General features: G+C 42.6%; 3 protein-coding genes across 3 annotated transcripts; all 3 read left to right on the top strand.

Annotated features, from left to right (window-relative positions):
* Positions 1-2238: 2238 nt before the first annotated feature.
* Positions 2239-4228, top strand: hoxa11b (homeobox A11b; the record flags this gene model as incomplete). Its single annotated transcript, XM_083990513.1, is given in 3 exon segments — positions 2239-2251; positions 2254-2997; positions 3996-4228. Coding segments are annotated over 3 exon segments (990 nt in total).
* A 4614-nt stretch (positions 4229-8842) lies between these two features.
* Positions 8843-10948, top strand: hoxa10b (homeobox A10b; the record flags this gene model as incomplete). The annotated part of the gene is made up of 2 exons (XM_083988965.1): positions 8843-9632; positions 10646-10948. 2 exons carry the CDS (start codon positions 8843-8845, stop codon positions 10915-10917), a joined length of 1062 nt encoding a protein of 353 aa, XP_083845091.1. The 3' UTR covers positions 10918-10948.
* Positions 10949-13510: 2562 nt separating this feature from the next.
* Positions 13511-15042, top strand: hoxa9b (homeobox A9b). The gene is made up of 2 exons (XM_083988966.1): positions 13511-14165; positions 14781-15042. The coding sequence occupies exons 1-2, from the start codon at positions 13640-13642 to the stop codon at positions 15017-15019; spliced, it is 765 nt and encodes a 254-aa protein (XP_083845092.1). The 5' UTR covers positions 13511-13639; the 3' UTR covers positions 15020-15042.
* The last annotated feature ends 1728 nt before the right edge of the window (positions 15043-16770 follow it).

Below are 16770 nucleotides of genomic sequence, written 5' to 3' on the forward strand. Positions count from 1 at the left end.
TTTAAAACGCTCATTGTTTTATGCATTTCTTTATTTGCATTCGTTTGCAATTTCGCACACAAAGACCAAAGTGCATCTACGAGAAAGAGAAATTAAATTTTTATTGAAATGTATTTTTTGCTCATTTTTTTCCCCTCACAACCGGCTGGAGATCAAGGTTTACCAGCTTCTCTTCACTAGTGTAAAGTCTCTTAGATAAAAACAGTTTTTAAAATCATTTGTATTGTCTTCATACATGTATTTATTTTGGGTGCAGCCTTATTTGAAAGCCGTGCTGCAGGACTTATAGGGAGAGGAGGAAAGGGGTTTAATGGGACAAACTGCATGGGCCACTTCCTGCAGCCTCGGGCCTCAAAGCTGACGATGCCTCTGAGCAGCTGATTATTGCACCTAAGAATATAAAAACAAAACCATGAATTGTCGTCAAATGTATTATATAAGACAATTTTAATCACCAAATAAATAACAACCTCATACAATAATCGCCTAACACACTTCAGGGAGACACACACACACACACACACACACACACACACACACACACACACACACACACACACACACACACACACACACACACACACACACACACACACACACACACACACACACACACACACCACTGAATGAAGCTCAATCAGTTCAAGTCAAACAGCAAAACCACCTGGTCAGAATGAAATACTACACACTCTCTCCTAATGCTTCCCTGCACATGACAAATTCACATGTCTTTGATGTATGAAAAGTGAATTTGGACTAAATTCTGAAATTGGCTGCATAACAGGATTAGTGATATGTGACACATGTGCCCACTTACTCAGCAGCTGATGACAAATGAAAATGGATTGGACTGTGGGAAATAGCCCGTGTCCAACGGTTTATATTGGGCGTTGCAAAGAGAGAACAGGCGATGTAAAGACTGGACACCCCTCCACCTCCTCCTCCTCTCCTTCTCTCCCTCCATCCCTCCTTCTCTCTCTTCCTCGGCAAATACAATTATTATTCATAGCCTATAAACAACAATCTGCATGTTTGCATTAAACGTGAAACGCATGCTTTATCCCGTCTGCCTATATATATCAGCTGATTACCTCCACGTGAACTTCATCCGAGCTGCTTGCGCACATCTCCCGCTTCTTATCCCTGCATTTTATTTTTTGCGCAAGATGAATCCTCCCATGTGGTGACTCTTTGGACACAAAATGTACAGTTTTTTTTGATGGCTCACTGTGATTTACACACGTGGTGAACAAACACACAGATGCTTAAAAATAGACGCTTTTACTTTTACGCACCCACGCAAACATAACCATGCAGGGATGATGCAAACAGACAACAGGTTTGTTTTGGTTTCTGTAACAGAATCGCTGATTTGCTTTAATGCTCATGAAAACGTTGCTCTAAAAACAGATCCATAGCAACCACTGGAGAACAAACTAGGCCTGCCTGGACAAGCTATTGTCTTTTTGTGCCCCCCCCCCCCCCCTCCCCTCGCGCCAAACTGGACTTATGCCTGGCAAAAGTGCAACATGACTCGCATTGCTCCACCACTTGTCGGCCAGATTAGTCTATAAATAGCCAGAGGAGATGTATTAGATTCACATACAGTCTGCGAATCCATACTTGCCATTGACTCGATGATCAAAAGATTCAAAATAGAAATTTAGTCAATACAAGAGTAGCTTCTATGATAGTGGACCCTTGTGTGACAGGCCCAGATCTCCCTGTCATGATACCAGATATTGTTGCATTTGATTCTTAGTTGTGAGCCTAAAAGTTGCCTTTGTGTGCACAGCCTTTACGCACACAAAGACTATGCATACACGGTCTTCATCTTTAAAAGCATTCAGTCGCAGAGGTTAAGGTGAGGGTTAAGGTGAGGGTTAGATTTACAAAGCAACTTTAAGCTGAAAAAAGTGGCAGGTTAAGCATCTTAGCTTGAAATGGGATGTAATCCTCTGTTTTTTTCTACCTTGTAATATGGTCATTTAACGACAATAGTCCACAGACAGTTATAAGTAGCCCCAATCAATGGCAGAGGAAGAACCCGCGTTTAAGATATTCAGCTCCCTGAAAATGGGCTAAATTGGGTCCATGCAAAATTCCCTCTCAGTATTTTTCCTTCCCCATACAGCCAAAGGTCTTCTTTATAAACTCATTGACTCATATAGCCTACACGTTGACGCGTAGGCTATCTGTCATTTTGTGCCAGTGGTCACATGGCTTTGGCCCTCAGGAATGGATAGAGATGGATCCCCACGTCAGCTTGTAAGTCTAAGGATTTCTGCTCCAGCAGTCTGCCTCAAAGTGACTGGAGCGCAGCGCCGCGGAGGAACTATGCGAGGATTATTGTAGGACGTTTCCAACAGCAGAATATGGATTTTGATGAGCGGATCACTGGCTCTAATATGTATTTACCAAGCTGCACTTACTACGTCTCCGGAGCAGACTTCTCGGGTCTCCCTCATTATTTAACCCAAAGTCAGTCTTCTTGCCCCATGACATACTCCTACCAGTCCTCAGCCCTGCCACAGGTCCCGTCCGTGAGAGATGTGGCTTTCAGAGACTATGGCATTGATACTTCCAGTAAATGGCACCACAGCAGGGGGAGCCTATCGCACTGCTACACAGAGGACATCATGCACAGGGACGGATGGACCAGTCCGACCTCCCGGGGGGGAGAGATCCTGGTGAAAGGCGGCGGCTCCGGCGGCGCCAGCAGCCACTCCAGCTCAGCAACCAACCCCACGACGCCCGGCTTCTATGGCAGCGTTGGCAGGAACGGCGTCCTGCCGCAGGCTTTCGACCAGTTCTTCGACACCGCGTACGGGAGCGCGGAGAGCAGCACAACGCCGACAGCACAAGCCGCAGACGCGGACAGACACGCGGCCAGAGCGAGCCCCGCTCCCCCGGCTCACCCGGGCTCGGACACGGCGGAGAGCTGCAGCCCCAAGTCGTCCTCCGGCCACAGCGAGGAGAAACAGAGCAAAAGCAGCAGTGAGTAGCCCTGCTTAATGCAAGAAGGAGAAAAATCTAACGCGTTGCTCTTAAAGCTTTTTATATGCTGTTTTATAAGCACGTTAGGTTTATGGAGGGCCTGCAGATTTACCCTATAACAAAACTATGTTATAAACGACAAGATCACGTGCTTGGGATTGAAATTGGCCGTGAAGACTTTGGTGTTAAGCTTGTCTTTCCAACATTTCAAGCAAGATCTCCACTTTTTCCTCCATTTGTGTGTTTAAATCGCCTGGTTTAATTAGCCTGTAAAACTTCATTTTTATGCTAAATGTACTTTTCCCCCCACATAGAACCAAAAATAACACTCCAAACATTTCAGATAAATCTCTCATATTTACGTGCATGATGCTCAGAATAGATGCTCACCATATTTATGTTTTACATGTGTGTATTTTTGGATTTACAATTTGTTTTATTCTGTGGTGACTGAAGTGGCCGCTGTGGCATTTTAATCTGACTTTGGAGCAGACTTTCCTATAAAGATAAATATTTACCAAATCGCCGGATTTACGAGGATTTAATCCAACAACTGCTTTTTTTTGTTCTGTGTTGCTTCACCAACAGTAACATCATCTGGTTTTTACTCTCAGTGGAAGCAAAGACAGGCAATAAATAAAGCATATCACGTACATGATGGTCCTGAGTGTTTGGCTTCAGGCCCACAGCCTCGCTCTTAAAAAGCAGCCAGTATGGTTTTATACAGTTTTCACAACTTCCGACGTGCAACTGTTCATGTGCCCAACATGTTCCACTATCAAGTCCAGTCTTTGTTTACAAATGCTGCTGCTGCTGCTGCTGCAGGCCTGAGAGGAAGGAAACACTTGAACTCCAAAGCTCACAGATACAGAGCACCGCTCCATGCTCCATATAGCCACAGATATACACTTCATTTCACGTTTGTCTTGTATGATATCACATGCAGTGACCTTTACCTCCTTTTTTTTTTTTTTTAATTATTATTATTGTGTTCCCAGGTGGCCAGAGGACGCGCAAGAAGAGGTGTCCGTACTCCAAATATCAGATCAGGGAACTGGAGAGGGAGTTCTTTTTCAGCGTTTACATCAACAAGGAGAAGCGTCTGCAGCTCTCGCGGATGCTCAACCTGACAGACCGCCAGGTCAAAATCTGGTTTCAGAACAGGAGGATGAAGGAGAAGAAACTGAACAGAGACCGTTTACAGTACTACACCACAAACCCCCTGCTATAAAAACAACAACAACAACAACAAAAAAACTCAACAAAGACTTGTCATTGGCGCACAGCCATGCACCCTCTCATCTGTACACATCTGCAGCATTACCTGGACAAGATGGCGACGTTTTCTAATGTATCAGACTTCATAAAGAATTCTACTATTTATACACTATTTTGTCATTAAACACCCTGACTCTATTATTATTATTATTATTAATTTTATTATTACTATTATTATTACTTCATAGGTCTATTATTCACCTTGCTCGACCAAATAACAATTTTCCAAAAATTTCAAATGCCGTGGTTGCGTGTTTGTTGCGCTTACACGAGGAAAAACAGCTGTGTTTTAATTCCCTCCATGTTACCCAACAACACACGCATCTTCTGAATATAATCTAATGTCTTTCCCCCTAAAATGAAACTTTATTTCAGCAAATACACACACGGAATTGTGTTTTCCAAACAAAATCACCCCCCCCCCCCCTCCCTCTCTCTCCTTTAAATGAAACTTATTTTCACAATTTTATACACACGCACAAGCACACGAAACCTCTCACGGCCACAAATCTTGACATTAAACCACTGTTCGTGTTTCATTCTTTCTCGTAATCGTTTAACTTTATTGTCCAAATACACCAAGCCGCCCCCCCTCCCAGATTAACTGGAAACTGTTTTGTGTGTGATGGAATTAGTCAAATACCTCCATAGCTGACATCGCTGGCGATGATCATCAAGCTTCTCCAAGAATAACTAGTTTATGTTACATAGTTATAGTACAAGATGAGTTATAATCTGATACCAACTCACCGATTTCACGCATTTTAAGTCTGATATTCAACATCTGCGCTTGACCCTCAGCACCAGCGCTCTGTTGAGCTCTTGGCCGTAAAGTTGGATTAAACCTCCAACTTCATCCAGGGGGCAAACCGCTGATAAAAGACCAGACCCTCCCCAAATGAAACATAATCCCATATTTTCTTTTATATGCCAGCACGTGCATCGTATCAGATGCATGATATGTAGCTCGGATGCTTTTTTCTTTCTTTTTTTATTATTCCCCACCATGACTGGAAACATGATCCGCTGCGGCTATTATTTGATATCCATTTCAAAGGGTTAGTTTCATTGTTGTACGACGTGGAAAGGTTTATTTTATTGTATTATTTATTTTTTTTACTTTTTATTTTTTATCTTACCTGTCTGATAGGTCTTCCTGACACACTGGTTGTAAAGACCATACCGTTTTTTCTACTAAAACCATCCAGGTGGAGGCACTGGAATAAATGAAAAGATGAAAACCTCCACAACACATATCAGATCTATAGCTGCCATCGTTTATTTATTCTCAGGATTGGTTTAACCTTAAGAGCACATGAGACATGGCTTTTGATGCTATGAAATGTAGGTCATGTGGAAATTAACCTGAGAAGATGGTAAAAAAAAAAAAAAAAAAAAAAAATGAACCAGGCGAAACAAAGAAGATGGGTACAAATTTTGGTTGAGGTGGTTTTATGTTCGCCACAAGGCCCCTGGAAACAACTTAAATGGCCTGCCATAAGCTAATAAGGGCCCTGATGCCTTCCTTATACCGTGCATCCTGTGAGGCTCCCAGGAATTCCGCTTTGATTGCTGCACATCCTCCCAGTTGCTCCAGTAACTTGGCCATAAAACGCGGATTCGTCTGGAGCATTTGGAGTGTAGTGCAATAAAGCGTCTGAGACCAAGGTTATTAACTGTGACTAAGGGGCTGAAAAACAACGGCTGGGAGCATTGAAAGCTTGTGTTCACGGACCTTTCCGGCGTCATTTGTTTCAGCATCTTACCGTGGTAGGAATCTTCTGCGTTTTTTGTGTGTGTTTTTCGTTTGCAGCGTGCATGGGCCCTGCTGTCCTTCGCCCACTGGGTGGCGCTCCTCAGATCAATGTCATTGCCGTGAATTGAGATATAAAAGAAGTTGGTCTCAACTCCACTAAAACATGTCACCAACCTCATGGATTTCATTGTTTAAGGTAGGCACGGAAATATTGTCATGCGTTTTATGGCTACAAGCGGGGGTTCTTATAGTGCGATTTAAGGACTTATGTCTATTTTTTCTACTTTATCCCACTTCATCTCCATCTGAAAGCTACTGGAGTGAAGGCGCTATGTGAGATGTTATGATGTAATGGAATCATTACTGTATAAAGTAAAAAAAAAAAATGCTGGAAGTAAATAGTGCAAGAAAAGCTGTTTGTCTCTTGAACGTCAAATCTAATGTAGATCCTCAGGTTGCAGTTCAACAGAAGTTATGGGCCTGGAGTGACTAATGCACACGAAGATATAAGAACACAAGGGCCTATATCCCAGGCATTTAGTGGCTCACTAACTTTTATAATCTCCATACTGTTTCAAATGTATCGTGGGCTGTTGGCCATACGTCATTTTACAAACATTAAGTTGGATTTATGTTCTTTACATGTAACGTGGACGGTGTAAACCTCAAAATGAGAAACTTTGAAATGTTTTATACACACGACATCAGTTGTCAACTTTTTCTACAGCTCGTTGCATCCGTGTATGTGCGCGTGCGTTTCATTTCTGACTGCATTTTGTGCCATTTGGACACACAACACTAAGTCTGAATGGGGCTCTCTATTCGTTTTTCTAACGTTTCGAAAAAAATAGTAATTGTAAGAATTAAAAAAAAAAGAAAAGTTTTATGGGAATAATAAAAGAAGTCCAGGTCACCCACTGCGAGCACAGACACATCACAGGAGACAATCCAATAGGGTTAATGAATATTATCATTCATTGCAGCCAGACTGCTGGACGTTTGACGCCATAAAAATGGCTGTAGGCTACATAAACTGTAGCTCTGATTTCTAGACTTATTGGCTCCAGATTCATAGGAAAATGCAGTTAGCTGATGTTGTATTTCAGGGTAAACCTATCTTTGGAGACATTATAGGCTGACCTAAATCTGCAGACCTGTGTTATAAACCCCCTGACCCATTGACGGCCTTTTAAGGAGGCATAAGTTGCTGTTTTCTTTTCCTTTTTTTCCCCCCATTTTTTTTTTTTTTAATAATATTTTAAATATTGCAGTGGTCAATGCGGGTGAATGTTTTTCGCTTACTGTCTATTTATTGATATTATGAAAAGCAAACATAATTTAGGCTATCTTGAGTTGCACGAGAAACATATATCACTTTTATTTATCTAGTTTATTCTAAATTAAGAATAAATTCCATCGTGTAACATTAACTGTTATCACTTTGGTTTTCGAACTTGTTACGCAAGAAATTTTTGATTGATTGATTTTCATTTCTTTTTCTGACTGAATCACGTAGTTATTAGTTTTCTATTTTCCCCATGACCTCCCGCTCACACTCGTAGGTCCGTTGTGTCAAAGTTAATACAAATGATAAAGCCAATATAGAGAAAAAAGTGAAACGTTTTAATATATAGCCTATATATTTAAAATAAAAAAATATAGGCTATATACATAAACTTAAAATTGCACCTCGGTGTTTTATTTATGCATATACAGGGAATGGTAGCAGGTATTGATTGGAGATTGAATATATTTAGAATTTGAAAGTATTGAGGGTTTTGTGTGTCCATGCATTGTGTGTGTGTGTGTGTGTGTGTGTGTGTGTGTGTGTGTGTGTGTGTGTGTGTGTGTGTGTGTGTGTGTGTGTGTGTGTGTGTGTGTGTGTGTGTGTGTGTGTGTGTGTGTGTGTGTGTGGATGCGTGAAACTCATCCAAATCCCCAGTGGTTCTTTAAAGGAGATAAAAGCAACTTTAACAAGTTGTAATATAATCTATTCTGTAGCGAGCTGCATTTTTACAGTGTCCTGTCAGTATTTGGTGATCATGAGAAAAAACGTGAAGCACCACAGCATTGTTCAGCTGTGGCGTTTACTCCACTGTCCTTATATATGCTCAAATCAGCCTTCTGCTGGAAATAAAAAGAAATAGGAGGACTTGACGCAGTTATTGCATTTGCACCCGCAGCATTCACAGCTCAGTCACATTAGCTGCAATGTAATGTGACTTTGCAGTGGTCTCCACCAGCAGTGGGTCGAGGGGAGACGGTGCGTTCACGGCCACTGGTCAGTCCACGAGGAGTTTAAAAATACACACACACACCACATGCACACGCTCACACTCATTCACAATAATAACCAAAGCAGCACAGAAAAGACCCTGGACCTTTTGGATCTCTGATGTACCCCGAGCTTCTCAGAGGCTCCTCCAGATCCCTTCATTTTTACAGTGCTGTAAAAGTGGCCATAAAGCTGTGTATTGTTCATAATTGTTAGGGACAGCTTTCAACAGCTGAGTTGTCAGACAGGGGCTGATGTTAATTTACATACGCAGCCCCGGGCTCATATAGGTGGTGATCGAGGCTCACAATCCAAGATTCAGAGGAGATTTAAAGATTTTACTTAAACCCCTTCTAATGCACCATTTTCCCTCAACACAGTTTTCTCTTTACTTAGCCTAAAACAAAATATATGACACAGTGGAGCAGCCTGGTCGGACTGGGAGGAGTCTGTAGTCGCCTGGTGTTTTAATTGGCTGCAGGCTACAGTGAGAAGCGTGAGTATCAGTAATTATTCAGCAATGTTTTGCACAAGAAATGTCAGCCAGAAAGGGCTATCTTCATCCTCCGTCAAATTATACCACAACGATGACATGCCCCAACAACCAGGCTGGAAATTCATTTTTCGTGGACTCCTTAATCAACGTGAGAACCGACAGTGGTTCATATTACCAGAGTAACGGCGTGTATTTGCCACCGGCGCCGGAATATTCTTATGGACTCTCCGGTGGCTCCTGTTTCCCGGGGATCGGTAAGCGCAACGAGCCAAGCACCCAGAGCGTGATCCCTTCTTCTGCTCCGTATGTTCAAGGGATGGAAACGTGGCTGGAAACGTCGAGATCCTGCCGGGTGGATCAGCCCAGCGGCCAGCACATGGCTCAGTGTTCCTTCTCGCCGAGTATAAAAGAGGAGGGCGCATATTGCCTTTATGAGTCAGACAAATGTCCTAAAGGAGCGACAGTGGATGACATTTCCTACTCCACTGCATCATGCCCGGTGACCGGCAGCACCGTGCCAGTCCCCGGCTACTTCCGCCTGTCCCAGACGTACACGACCTCCAGGCTGTACCATGATGTCCAGCCAAACATGAATCACTTTAGCCTGCAGCGACCTGCCCGCTTGGACAGCCAGTCCTCCTCCCAGCCACAGCCGCCGCTGCCGGCTGCCTCGGCGGAGCCCGAGCGGAGGGAGAGCCACGAGGAGGCGCCTCTCCCTGCGCCCTGCGCCCCGGCCAGAGACGAGGACAGCCGCCTCTCCTCGGAAAGCTCATCCTCCCCCGAGCCCGCCGAGACGTGCAGTGCGGAATGTCCAGAAAAGCCCGTCAAAGGTGAAGAGTCGATATACATTGCAAAAAAAAAAAACCCAAAACAAAATAGAAAAATAAATAGCATAAAGGGGCATGCACATGACATTTCTAAGCGTCCATTTTTCTTTTTTTTCTTTTACACCAATGAATTCTAACCACACAGGAATGAACATAGGTATGAGTGCTGGTTTTCTACCACAGGATTGATATTTAGGTCAACAGCCAGCCACTCACAGGTGTGTGGTAATCGGCTATTTACAGGTTTATCAGGCATGAGGTGAAATTGAACGTGACTTAACCAATCAGAGCCGAGGATCAGAGCTATTGTGTTTTAGTAGCTCTTGTTCTAGATTACACACTGGCTGCTATAGCTGTGCCATAATGCAGCGCTATTAATTCAGGCTTGATTGATTTGTTTTAACAGTATGAAGTTTTACAAGTGCAAGGCATGCACATTATCCCCGTGCTTTTAAATGGGCTATCATCAGGGTTTCATTATTATAACATTTAAAGCAACAGCAAAGGCCAACCCAGTCTAGTTCATGTGTCCTGTCCAAGACTGATTTCTTTTTGTCCTCTCATCAAAGACACAGGCCTTTGCTGTATTTTCAGCAGGCTGTGTTTTATGTCTTAATAAAGGTGCAGCTGGCTACGAGGCTGCTTCTGTGGTTTAAGGCTGATTAACAGTAGCAGATAGGCGAGCAGTGTCCTAAAAAAAAGAAAGAAAAACGCTGAATTGCACCGCTTTCTGGTCGTGCGTAAAACCATACAAGTAGAAATCAAATAGCACAAAGAAATCAGTCGTGAGGTGGGTTTTACAGTGTAGTTGTGTGATAGGATTTATCATTTATCCACCTAACAGACAGCTTTAGATAGTGAGCGCGTCCACACCAGTGTTGTATGAACTGGACAAAGGTTAAATTTGGATTATTTTGAATTTTAATTTCTTTGATATTATCCCTGCAGGTACAATGGATTTGTCACACCTGTTGCCTTAATGCCTCTAACGTGTAAATGTCTCGCTCTCATTGTAGATGGCAAAATGGAAAGTACGGCTAATTGGCTCACAGCTAAGAGTGGCCGAAAGAAGCGCTGCCCCTACACCAAGCACCAGACTCTGGAGCTGGAGAAGGAGTTTCTCTTCAACATGTACTTGACTAGGGAGCGTCGCCTGGAGATCAGCCGCAGTGTGCACCTCACTGACAGGCAAGTCAAAATCTGGTTCCAAAACAGGAGGATGAAACTGAAAAAAATGAGCCGCGAGAATAGGATCCGAGAGCTCTCCAGCAACTTCAGTTTCTCATGAGACTGTCTGCGTCTCTGGCGCCCTCCTCCATCCATGGCAAGGGCGCCTGTGCAGAGCCCCCCCCTCCCCTCCCCTCCCTCTCCCCAACACCCACCCAACTGTGAGAATGTCCATGGAAAATAGGACCCTACTGCTAACTTATTGATTGTTGTTCTTCTTTCGGGGGGAAAATGTTATTTTCACGTCTGTTTTAAAAAAAATTGTTGTCGTGGATATGTATTTATAAATGGCTACATTTGTAACGTTGATCCATTGTGTTGAAAAATGTTCAGGATGTGACCACAATGTTTCAGAGCTTCAGGCTTGTACATATTGTATATTCAACCTGAGTGAACCATTGGAATTTGCATGCTGGACTAACCCTTGGGATACTTGTGTTACAGTTACATGTAGGCCTTTATGTGACAGCTAAAAGAACCCAAGAGGTTTGATGAATATTTGCACATTTTTGCTGGTCAAATTAATAAAACCATCCCTGCAACTGTAGACTTCTTATTTCATTCAGAGAGACAGACGATATAGGATTTGCGCGCGGTTTAAATCTCACAACTGGCACAGGTACAGCGCGTGGTGATAATACCTTCGTGTTTTGGAGCGGGTGCGCTTTGTTCACACTAAATATCATCACAGCAGTAGTGAGAGATTTTCTTCATACCCAAGCCTGGTGCAGTTTGTAGCTGTCTGGCGCTCATGACGTGCACACTTTCGTCGCTTTGTGACTTTGTTTTTTATTGTAACACACAATTATTTCCTTCCGTATCATTGTAATAAGTGGGTCCTGTTTTCCAAAACAACCAACAACCAACAAGTTTATTTTAGAGTAAATATAAAACAAAAATCGCATTGCGTAAAGACGCACGTGGACAAGATCAATCCAACATGTTGCAGAATAGTTTGAGAATTAATTTAACAATGTCACACAATGTCAAACTGACTGGCTTCACTTTTTATTATCTGTTACAAATCTGTAAAAAAAATTTTTACAGGCACATTTTATGCAGAGAAGCTATACACAATTTTCACACTTTGAACACACTAACAAGTTTTTTTTTTTTTTCTAAGAAGAAACACACACATATATACAAAAACGACACTAAAGCACGTTCTAGCAGATTTTCCTGAAGAGGAGAGCGGACTGTTGAGTGGTTTAGGTAGTCTCATGTTGTTGGGCTTTATTATTTCTCCCACAACACGAAACTGCCTTGATTACCACAGTAAAACTCATCGCATCATGAAAAGTGAATCACGATTAATTACTGATTGATCTTTCTTTTTTCTCCTTCTTCTTTTTTCCCCCATAATGTAGCGAAAGACAGACATTATTTATTATTCCAAAAAGTGCAATAACGTCTTTTATTGTTGTGAGCGAAAGGAACTCAGGAGAGAGGATTCTTATCTCTCTGTGGATCTTTTTCTCATTATGAAGCCATAACAATAACACGGTTATGTATGTATCTGGATATGCTCTGATTTATTCTCAGAGACACAAAGTTTTCACCAGGTCTGCGATTTGAGACTATACCTCTCTGGAGGCTTCTTCTGTTTTCTGTGTGTGTGTGTGTGTGTGTGTGTGTGTGTGTGTGTGTGTGTGTGTGTGTGTGTGTGTGTGTGTGTGTGTGTGTGTGTGTGTGTGTGTGTGTGTGTGTAATGAAAAGCAAGGAGTAAGACTACGTGGGGAAAAGAAAGGATTGTGCATGTGTCCAGGAAGAAGGGAGGAGAGGACAGACAAGGCCTCGGTTATGATCATTGCAGTCTGCCAGTTGCCTCGCCGTAGGAAACGCCGGATGCGTCTGCTTGCGCCAGAGAAAGGACACAAAGGCTGCAGCTTTATTGGTGATATTTAGCTTAGACAGCCAGGTTGTAACCTGAAGAAAAACAACCCAATTGCCCGTGATAAAAAGGGACTGTTATATAGCACCCAAATAACCTCACCCCACTTTCCGTTTTAGATTGCCTTCAAAGTGGACCCACAACTCCGCAGACGCAGCAGCAACGTGCAGCTTGGAAACCAAACCATCCCTTAATATGTGTAGATAGTGTAAAATCCAGAGGTCCTTCAGACGCATCTTTGATACTTTTATCTTATTTAAAAACTCTTGAAAATGTTGCACCTAACAGCTCCAAAGAGAATTGGTTTTGTAGAATGAGGTCATTACATTATTATAAAGTTTTTATATTACTCTGGAGGATAAATATACCCATTACATTTTTTTTATGAATATGCTTTTTTTTCTTTTACAAGTGAAGAGGTTGTTACACAAATGGAGGCTTTAAAGTAGTATTAGGCTACTACCCCCCCAGCCCACCCCATCCCGTCACCCATCCCCTCCCTCCCCCATCACAACTATGTTCGATTACACCACCATAAGATCTCTTGACAAAAAAAATCTGAACGTTTATTGCTTATAAAACGAAATATTTCCCAATAAAGGCGCTGGGATTTGCTATTAAAATATGGTGGGGAAAATGGTGGCCATTTAGTTGAGCAGCGGGCTGATTTATTATTTATTGTTCTGTCCCACGGTCACGTGTTTGGGGCGCCATATCCAGTGTTGGGCAAGGTTCAACTTACTGGACGCATTGAGCTCCAAGCTGGTGCAGGAAAGCAGCACATTACACCATGCAATGAATGTGGTTTTCCTAAAGATTGCAGGACTATAACACGTTGTCGGTGTTATTATTATTGTTATATATATTTTTTGCTTCTGCATTTTTTCATGCAATGTCGATGTTGGGAACCAGTTATTATGTTGACTCGCGTGTTCTTCCCGAGCAGGAAGATATGGCACCGAGGTACTCATCAGCTGCAGGGGTGGAGCAGGCGATGCTCACCGAATATGGCGGACCGGAGTCTTGTCCTTTGCAGGCGAAATCTTCTATTTTTGGCGGATCTTGGAGTCCCATGTCGGCCCACCCTCCAAACACAGCCACTCCGACTTATATACATCACCATTACACGAGCGGGGACAGCGATGGCATGTTTACGCGCTCCTGGGCGTTGGACCCGGTCTCCGCGTCCCTGTGTTTGACGGGATTACCATCGACAGCCATGCATTATGAGATCAAACCCGAGCCTCTGATTGGGAGTGCTGAATGTACAACTTTGGAGACGCACACACCTCTTTTGTCTGACATTGAAAACGGAGCGTCCCTTGCGGAGATTCCCTGCGAAACCACATCAGCCACGTCTAAGCGCACGGCCGACAGCCCGTCAGCGTCAGCAGAGGAGAGCAGGGCGGCAGATGCAAGTAAGCAATGCGACGTTTTTTACTCTTTATTCCAATCACTCCATGGGCTGAATTTGCAGAATAAAAATTGCTTCAAGATTTAGAAGAATTATCTTGGATGTCACATGTCTGGTTTAGTATGTAAAAATGTTATAACCAATGTCGTTGAACAGTAGTAGTAAAAAAAAACAAACAAGATACATATTTCTTCAAGGTGTCATGGACCACTCCACTGTACAATAACAACACATGATCAGAGTAAATTTTTCTGTCCAATCCTCACATTGCTCAGTGCAAAGTGAAAATGAACCAAAAATTAACAAATAGATGATCCTGCCAGGAAGAGCATGTACCCCTCCTCCTCCTCCCCCCTCCCTCCCTCTCTCCCACACACACACACACACACACACACACACACACACACACACACACACACACACACACACACACACACACACACACACACACACACACACACACACACACACACACACTTAGCCAACAGACTAGTCTTGTATTTTTGAGTATGCTACTACACTCTGGGAGCATTAACTCTTCTTCTTCTCTCATGGTTCTGACCCCACCCCCCCCCCCACCCCCCCACCCCACCCTTCCCACTCATTCCCTTGTTTCCAGATAACCCATCATCCAACTGGCTTCACGCGAAGCCCACCAGAAAAAAGCGTTGTCCGTACACAAAGCACCAAATCCTCGAACTGGAAAAGGAGTTTCTCTTTAACATGTACCTCCCCCGGGATCGTAGATACGAGATAGCGAGACTCCTGAATTTGACCGAGAGGCAGGTGAAAATCTGGTTTCAGAACCGCAGGATGAAGATGAAGAAAGAAAACAAAGACCGGCGGAGAGACAGTTAACTGGTTTTTGAACTGATGGTGGGATTTAGAGCCCGAGGAAGGGGAGGGGAGGGGAGGGGGGGTTAAGGGGGGTTGGGGTGGGCTTGGGTGGGGTAGGGGGGTATATCTTAAATATTCCTGAGCTGTTACACCTATTGCTGTAAAGTTTGTGTTGTTGAAACGATGCTGGATGTCTTTTTGTTTAGTTTTTTCCTCCCAGTGTTTCATGTTTGTGAGAGGAGAACGTGTCTCGTCAGAATTTCGATGTTGTTGTTTGGCGCACACAGATAGTTATTAATTGTAGGCCATTTGTTATTTGCATGAAATGATCCTCGACTACCTGAATGTCCTTCTGCTACCTATTTGCATTGTTTAAGTTATTGTATTTGCAACTTTAGATGTTTTTTTTAACCGCTAGGTTTTGACCCATTTGTGAAAACACTGTGCACATTTAAAAAAAATACCTCGTCATCAAAATAAAGAGTAGTTTCTATAGCACACAAGAAAATAATTATGTCTTAATAATTTTCTTAATATTAACACACTCCTGACACATCTAAACAAAAATATGTAGAGTGTTTCAGCTTATGTAATATGCTGATCTTTTCAAATTAAAGGTTTTTCAAAACTATTTGGACAAGATTAGAATTTCAACTACTGTCACTGAAAATGAATTAAACTGAAAACAAACAAACACAGGAATGTAGCAATGTGATACTAATACTGCAGGGAAAAAAAATATGTAGCTACAAATTTTACTACGTGTTTGTAACCATTCAGCTTTATTGCACAAACAAACCAAAACGAGTCACAAAAACTTTCCAAGGCCTGTCCAGATTTTTCTCTCTCAGAAATGCTGTTTTGGCACAGAGAGCTGCAGCATAATTATAGATGGCAATATTTTTTATTGTGGAAATAAGTGGGGTTGTTTATTTGATTGGCACTGTTTTTTTTAAGGATTTGCACCAAATATTGAATATAAAGATTTTTTTTTTTTGGTATGGTCACAAATATGACTAATCGCTGGATCTAAAAAACAAAACAAAACAAAAAAAACACACATTTCCATAAATGCAGCCAGGCTATTGATTGCAAACTAATAACAAGCAGCAATGCAAACAATTTTACACACAAACCAAATGACCCACAAAAAGTGTATTTATAGTTTATTTGGCAGTCGGTTATTTTATGAATCACATCATCAATATTAACAGTTCTTCGTGGGATAATCTCAGCCTTGTACTGCGCAGGGAAAGACTAGACGAGATGCCCTTTTGCAATAAACCGCAATCACAACTTCAGCTGTTTATAAGGTGCGAAAACAGCAGAGCATGTAGAGGCTCAGTGACAGCAGTAAAGCTGCATTTCAAATGATACTCGGGCAAAGAGTCAAATATGTAATACTGCCTTAAGATAGGCCTCGAGCAACACACACAGACACGCACACACACACAGGAGGAATGGGGGGTGTATGGCAGGACTGCAGATGGGTAAGCCTTAAAAAGTCTAATTACTTTACAACAGTCTGCAACAATTACACTGTCTCGGCGCAGACATCCGTTTGTTGTTTGGTCGCAGCAACACACACACACACACACACACACACACACACACACACACACACACACACACACACACACACACACACACACACACACACACACACACACACACACACACACACACACACACACACACACACACAGAGAGAGAGAGAGCGAGAGAGAGCACTATACAATATTGGAGTAACATCCAAATAAAGCCAAAAATAT

The sequence above is a fragment of the Trachurus trachurus genome, assembly GCF_905171665.1.
Source record: "Trachurus trachurus genome assembly, chromosome: 16".
NCBI lineage: Eukaryota > Metazoa > Chordata > Actinopteri > Carangiformes > Carangidae > Trachurus > Trachurus trachurus.

Excerpts from the sequence above, each read along its gene's own strand:
- hoxa9b (XM_083988966.1), top strand. The coding sequence starts at position 13,640 with ATGTCGATGTTGGGAACCAGTTATTATGTTGACTCGCGTGTTCTTCCC. Across the intron at positions 14,166-14,780 it reads GAGCAGGGCGGCAGATGCAA|ATAACCCATCATCCAACTGG; the intron begins GTAAGCAATGCG and ends CCTTGTTTCCAG.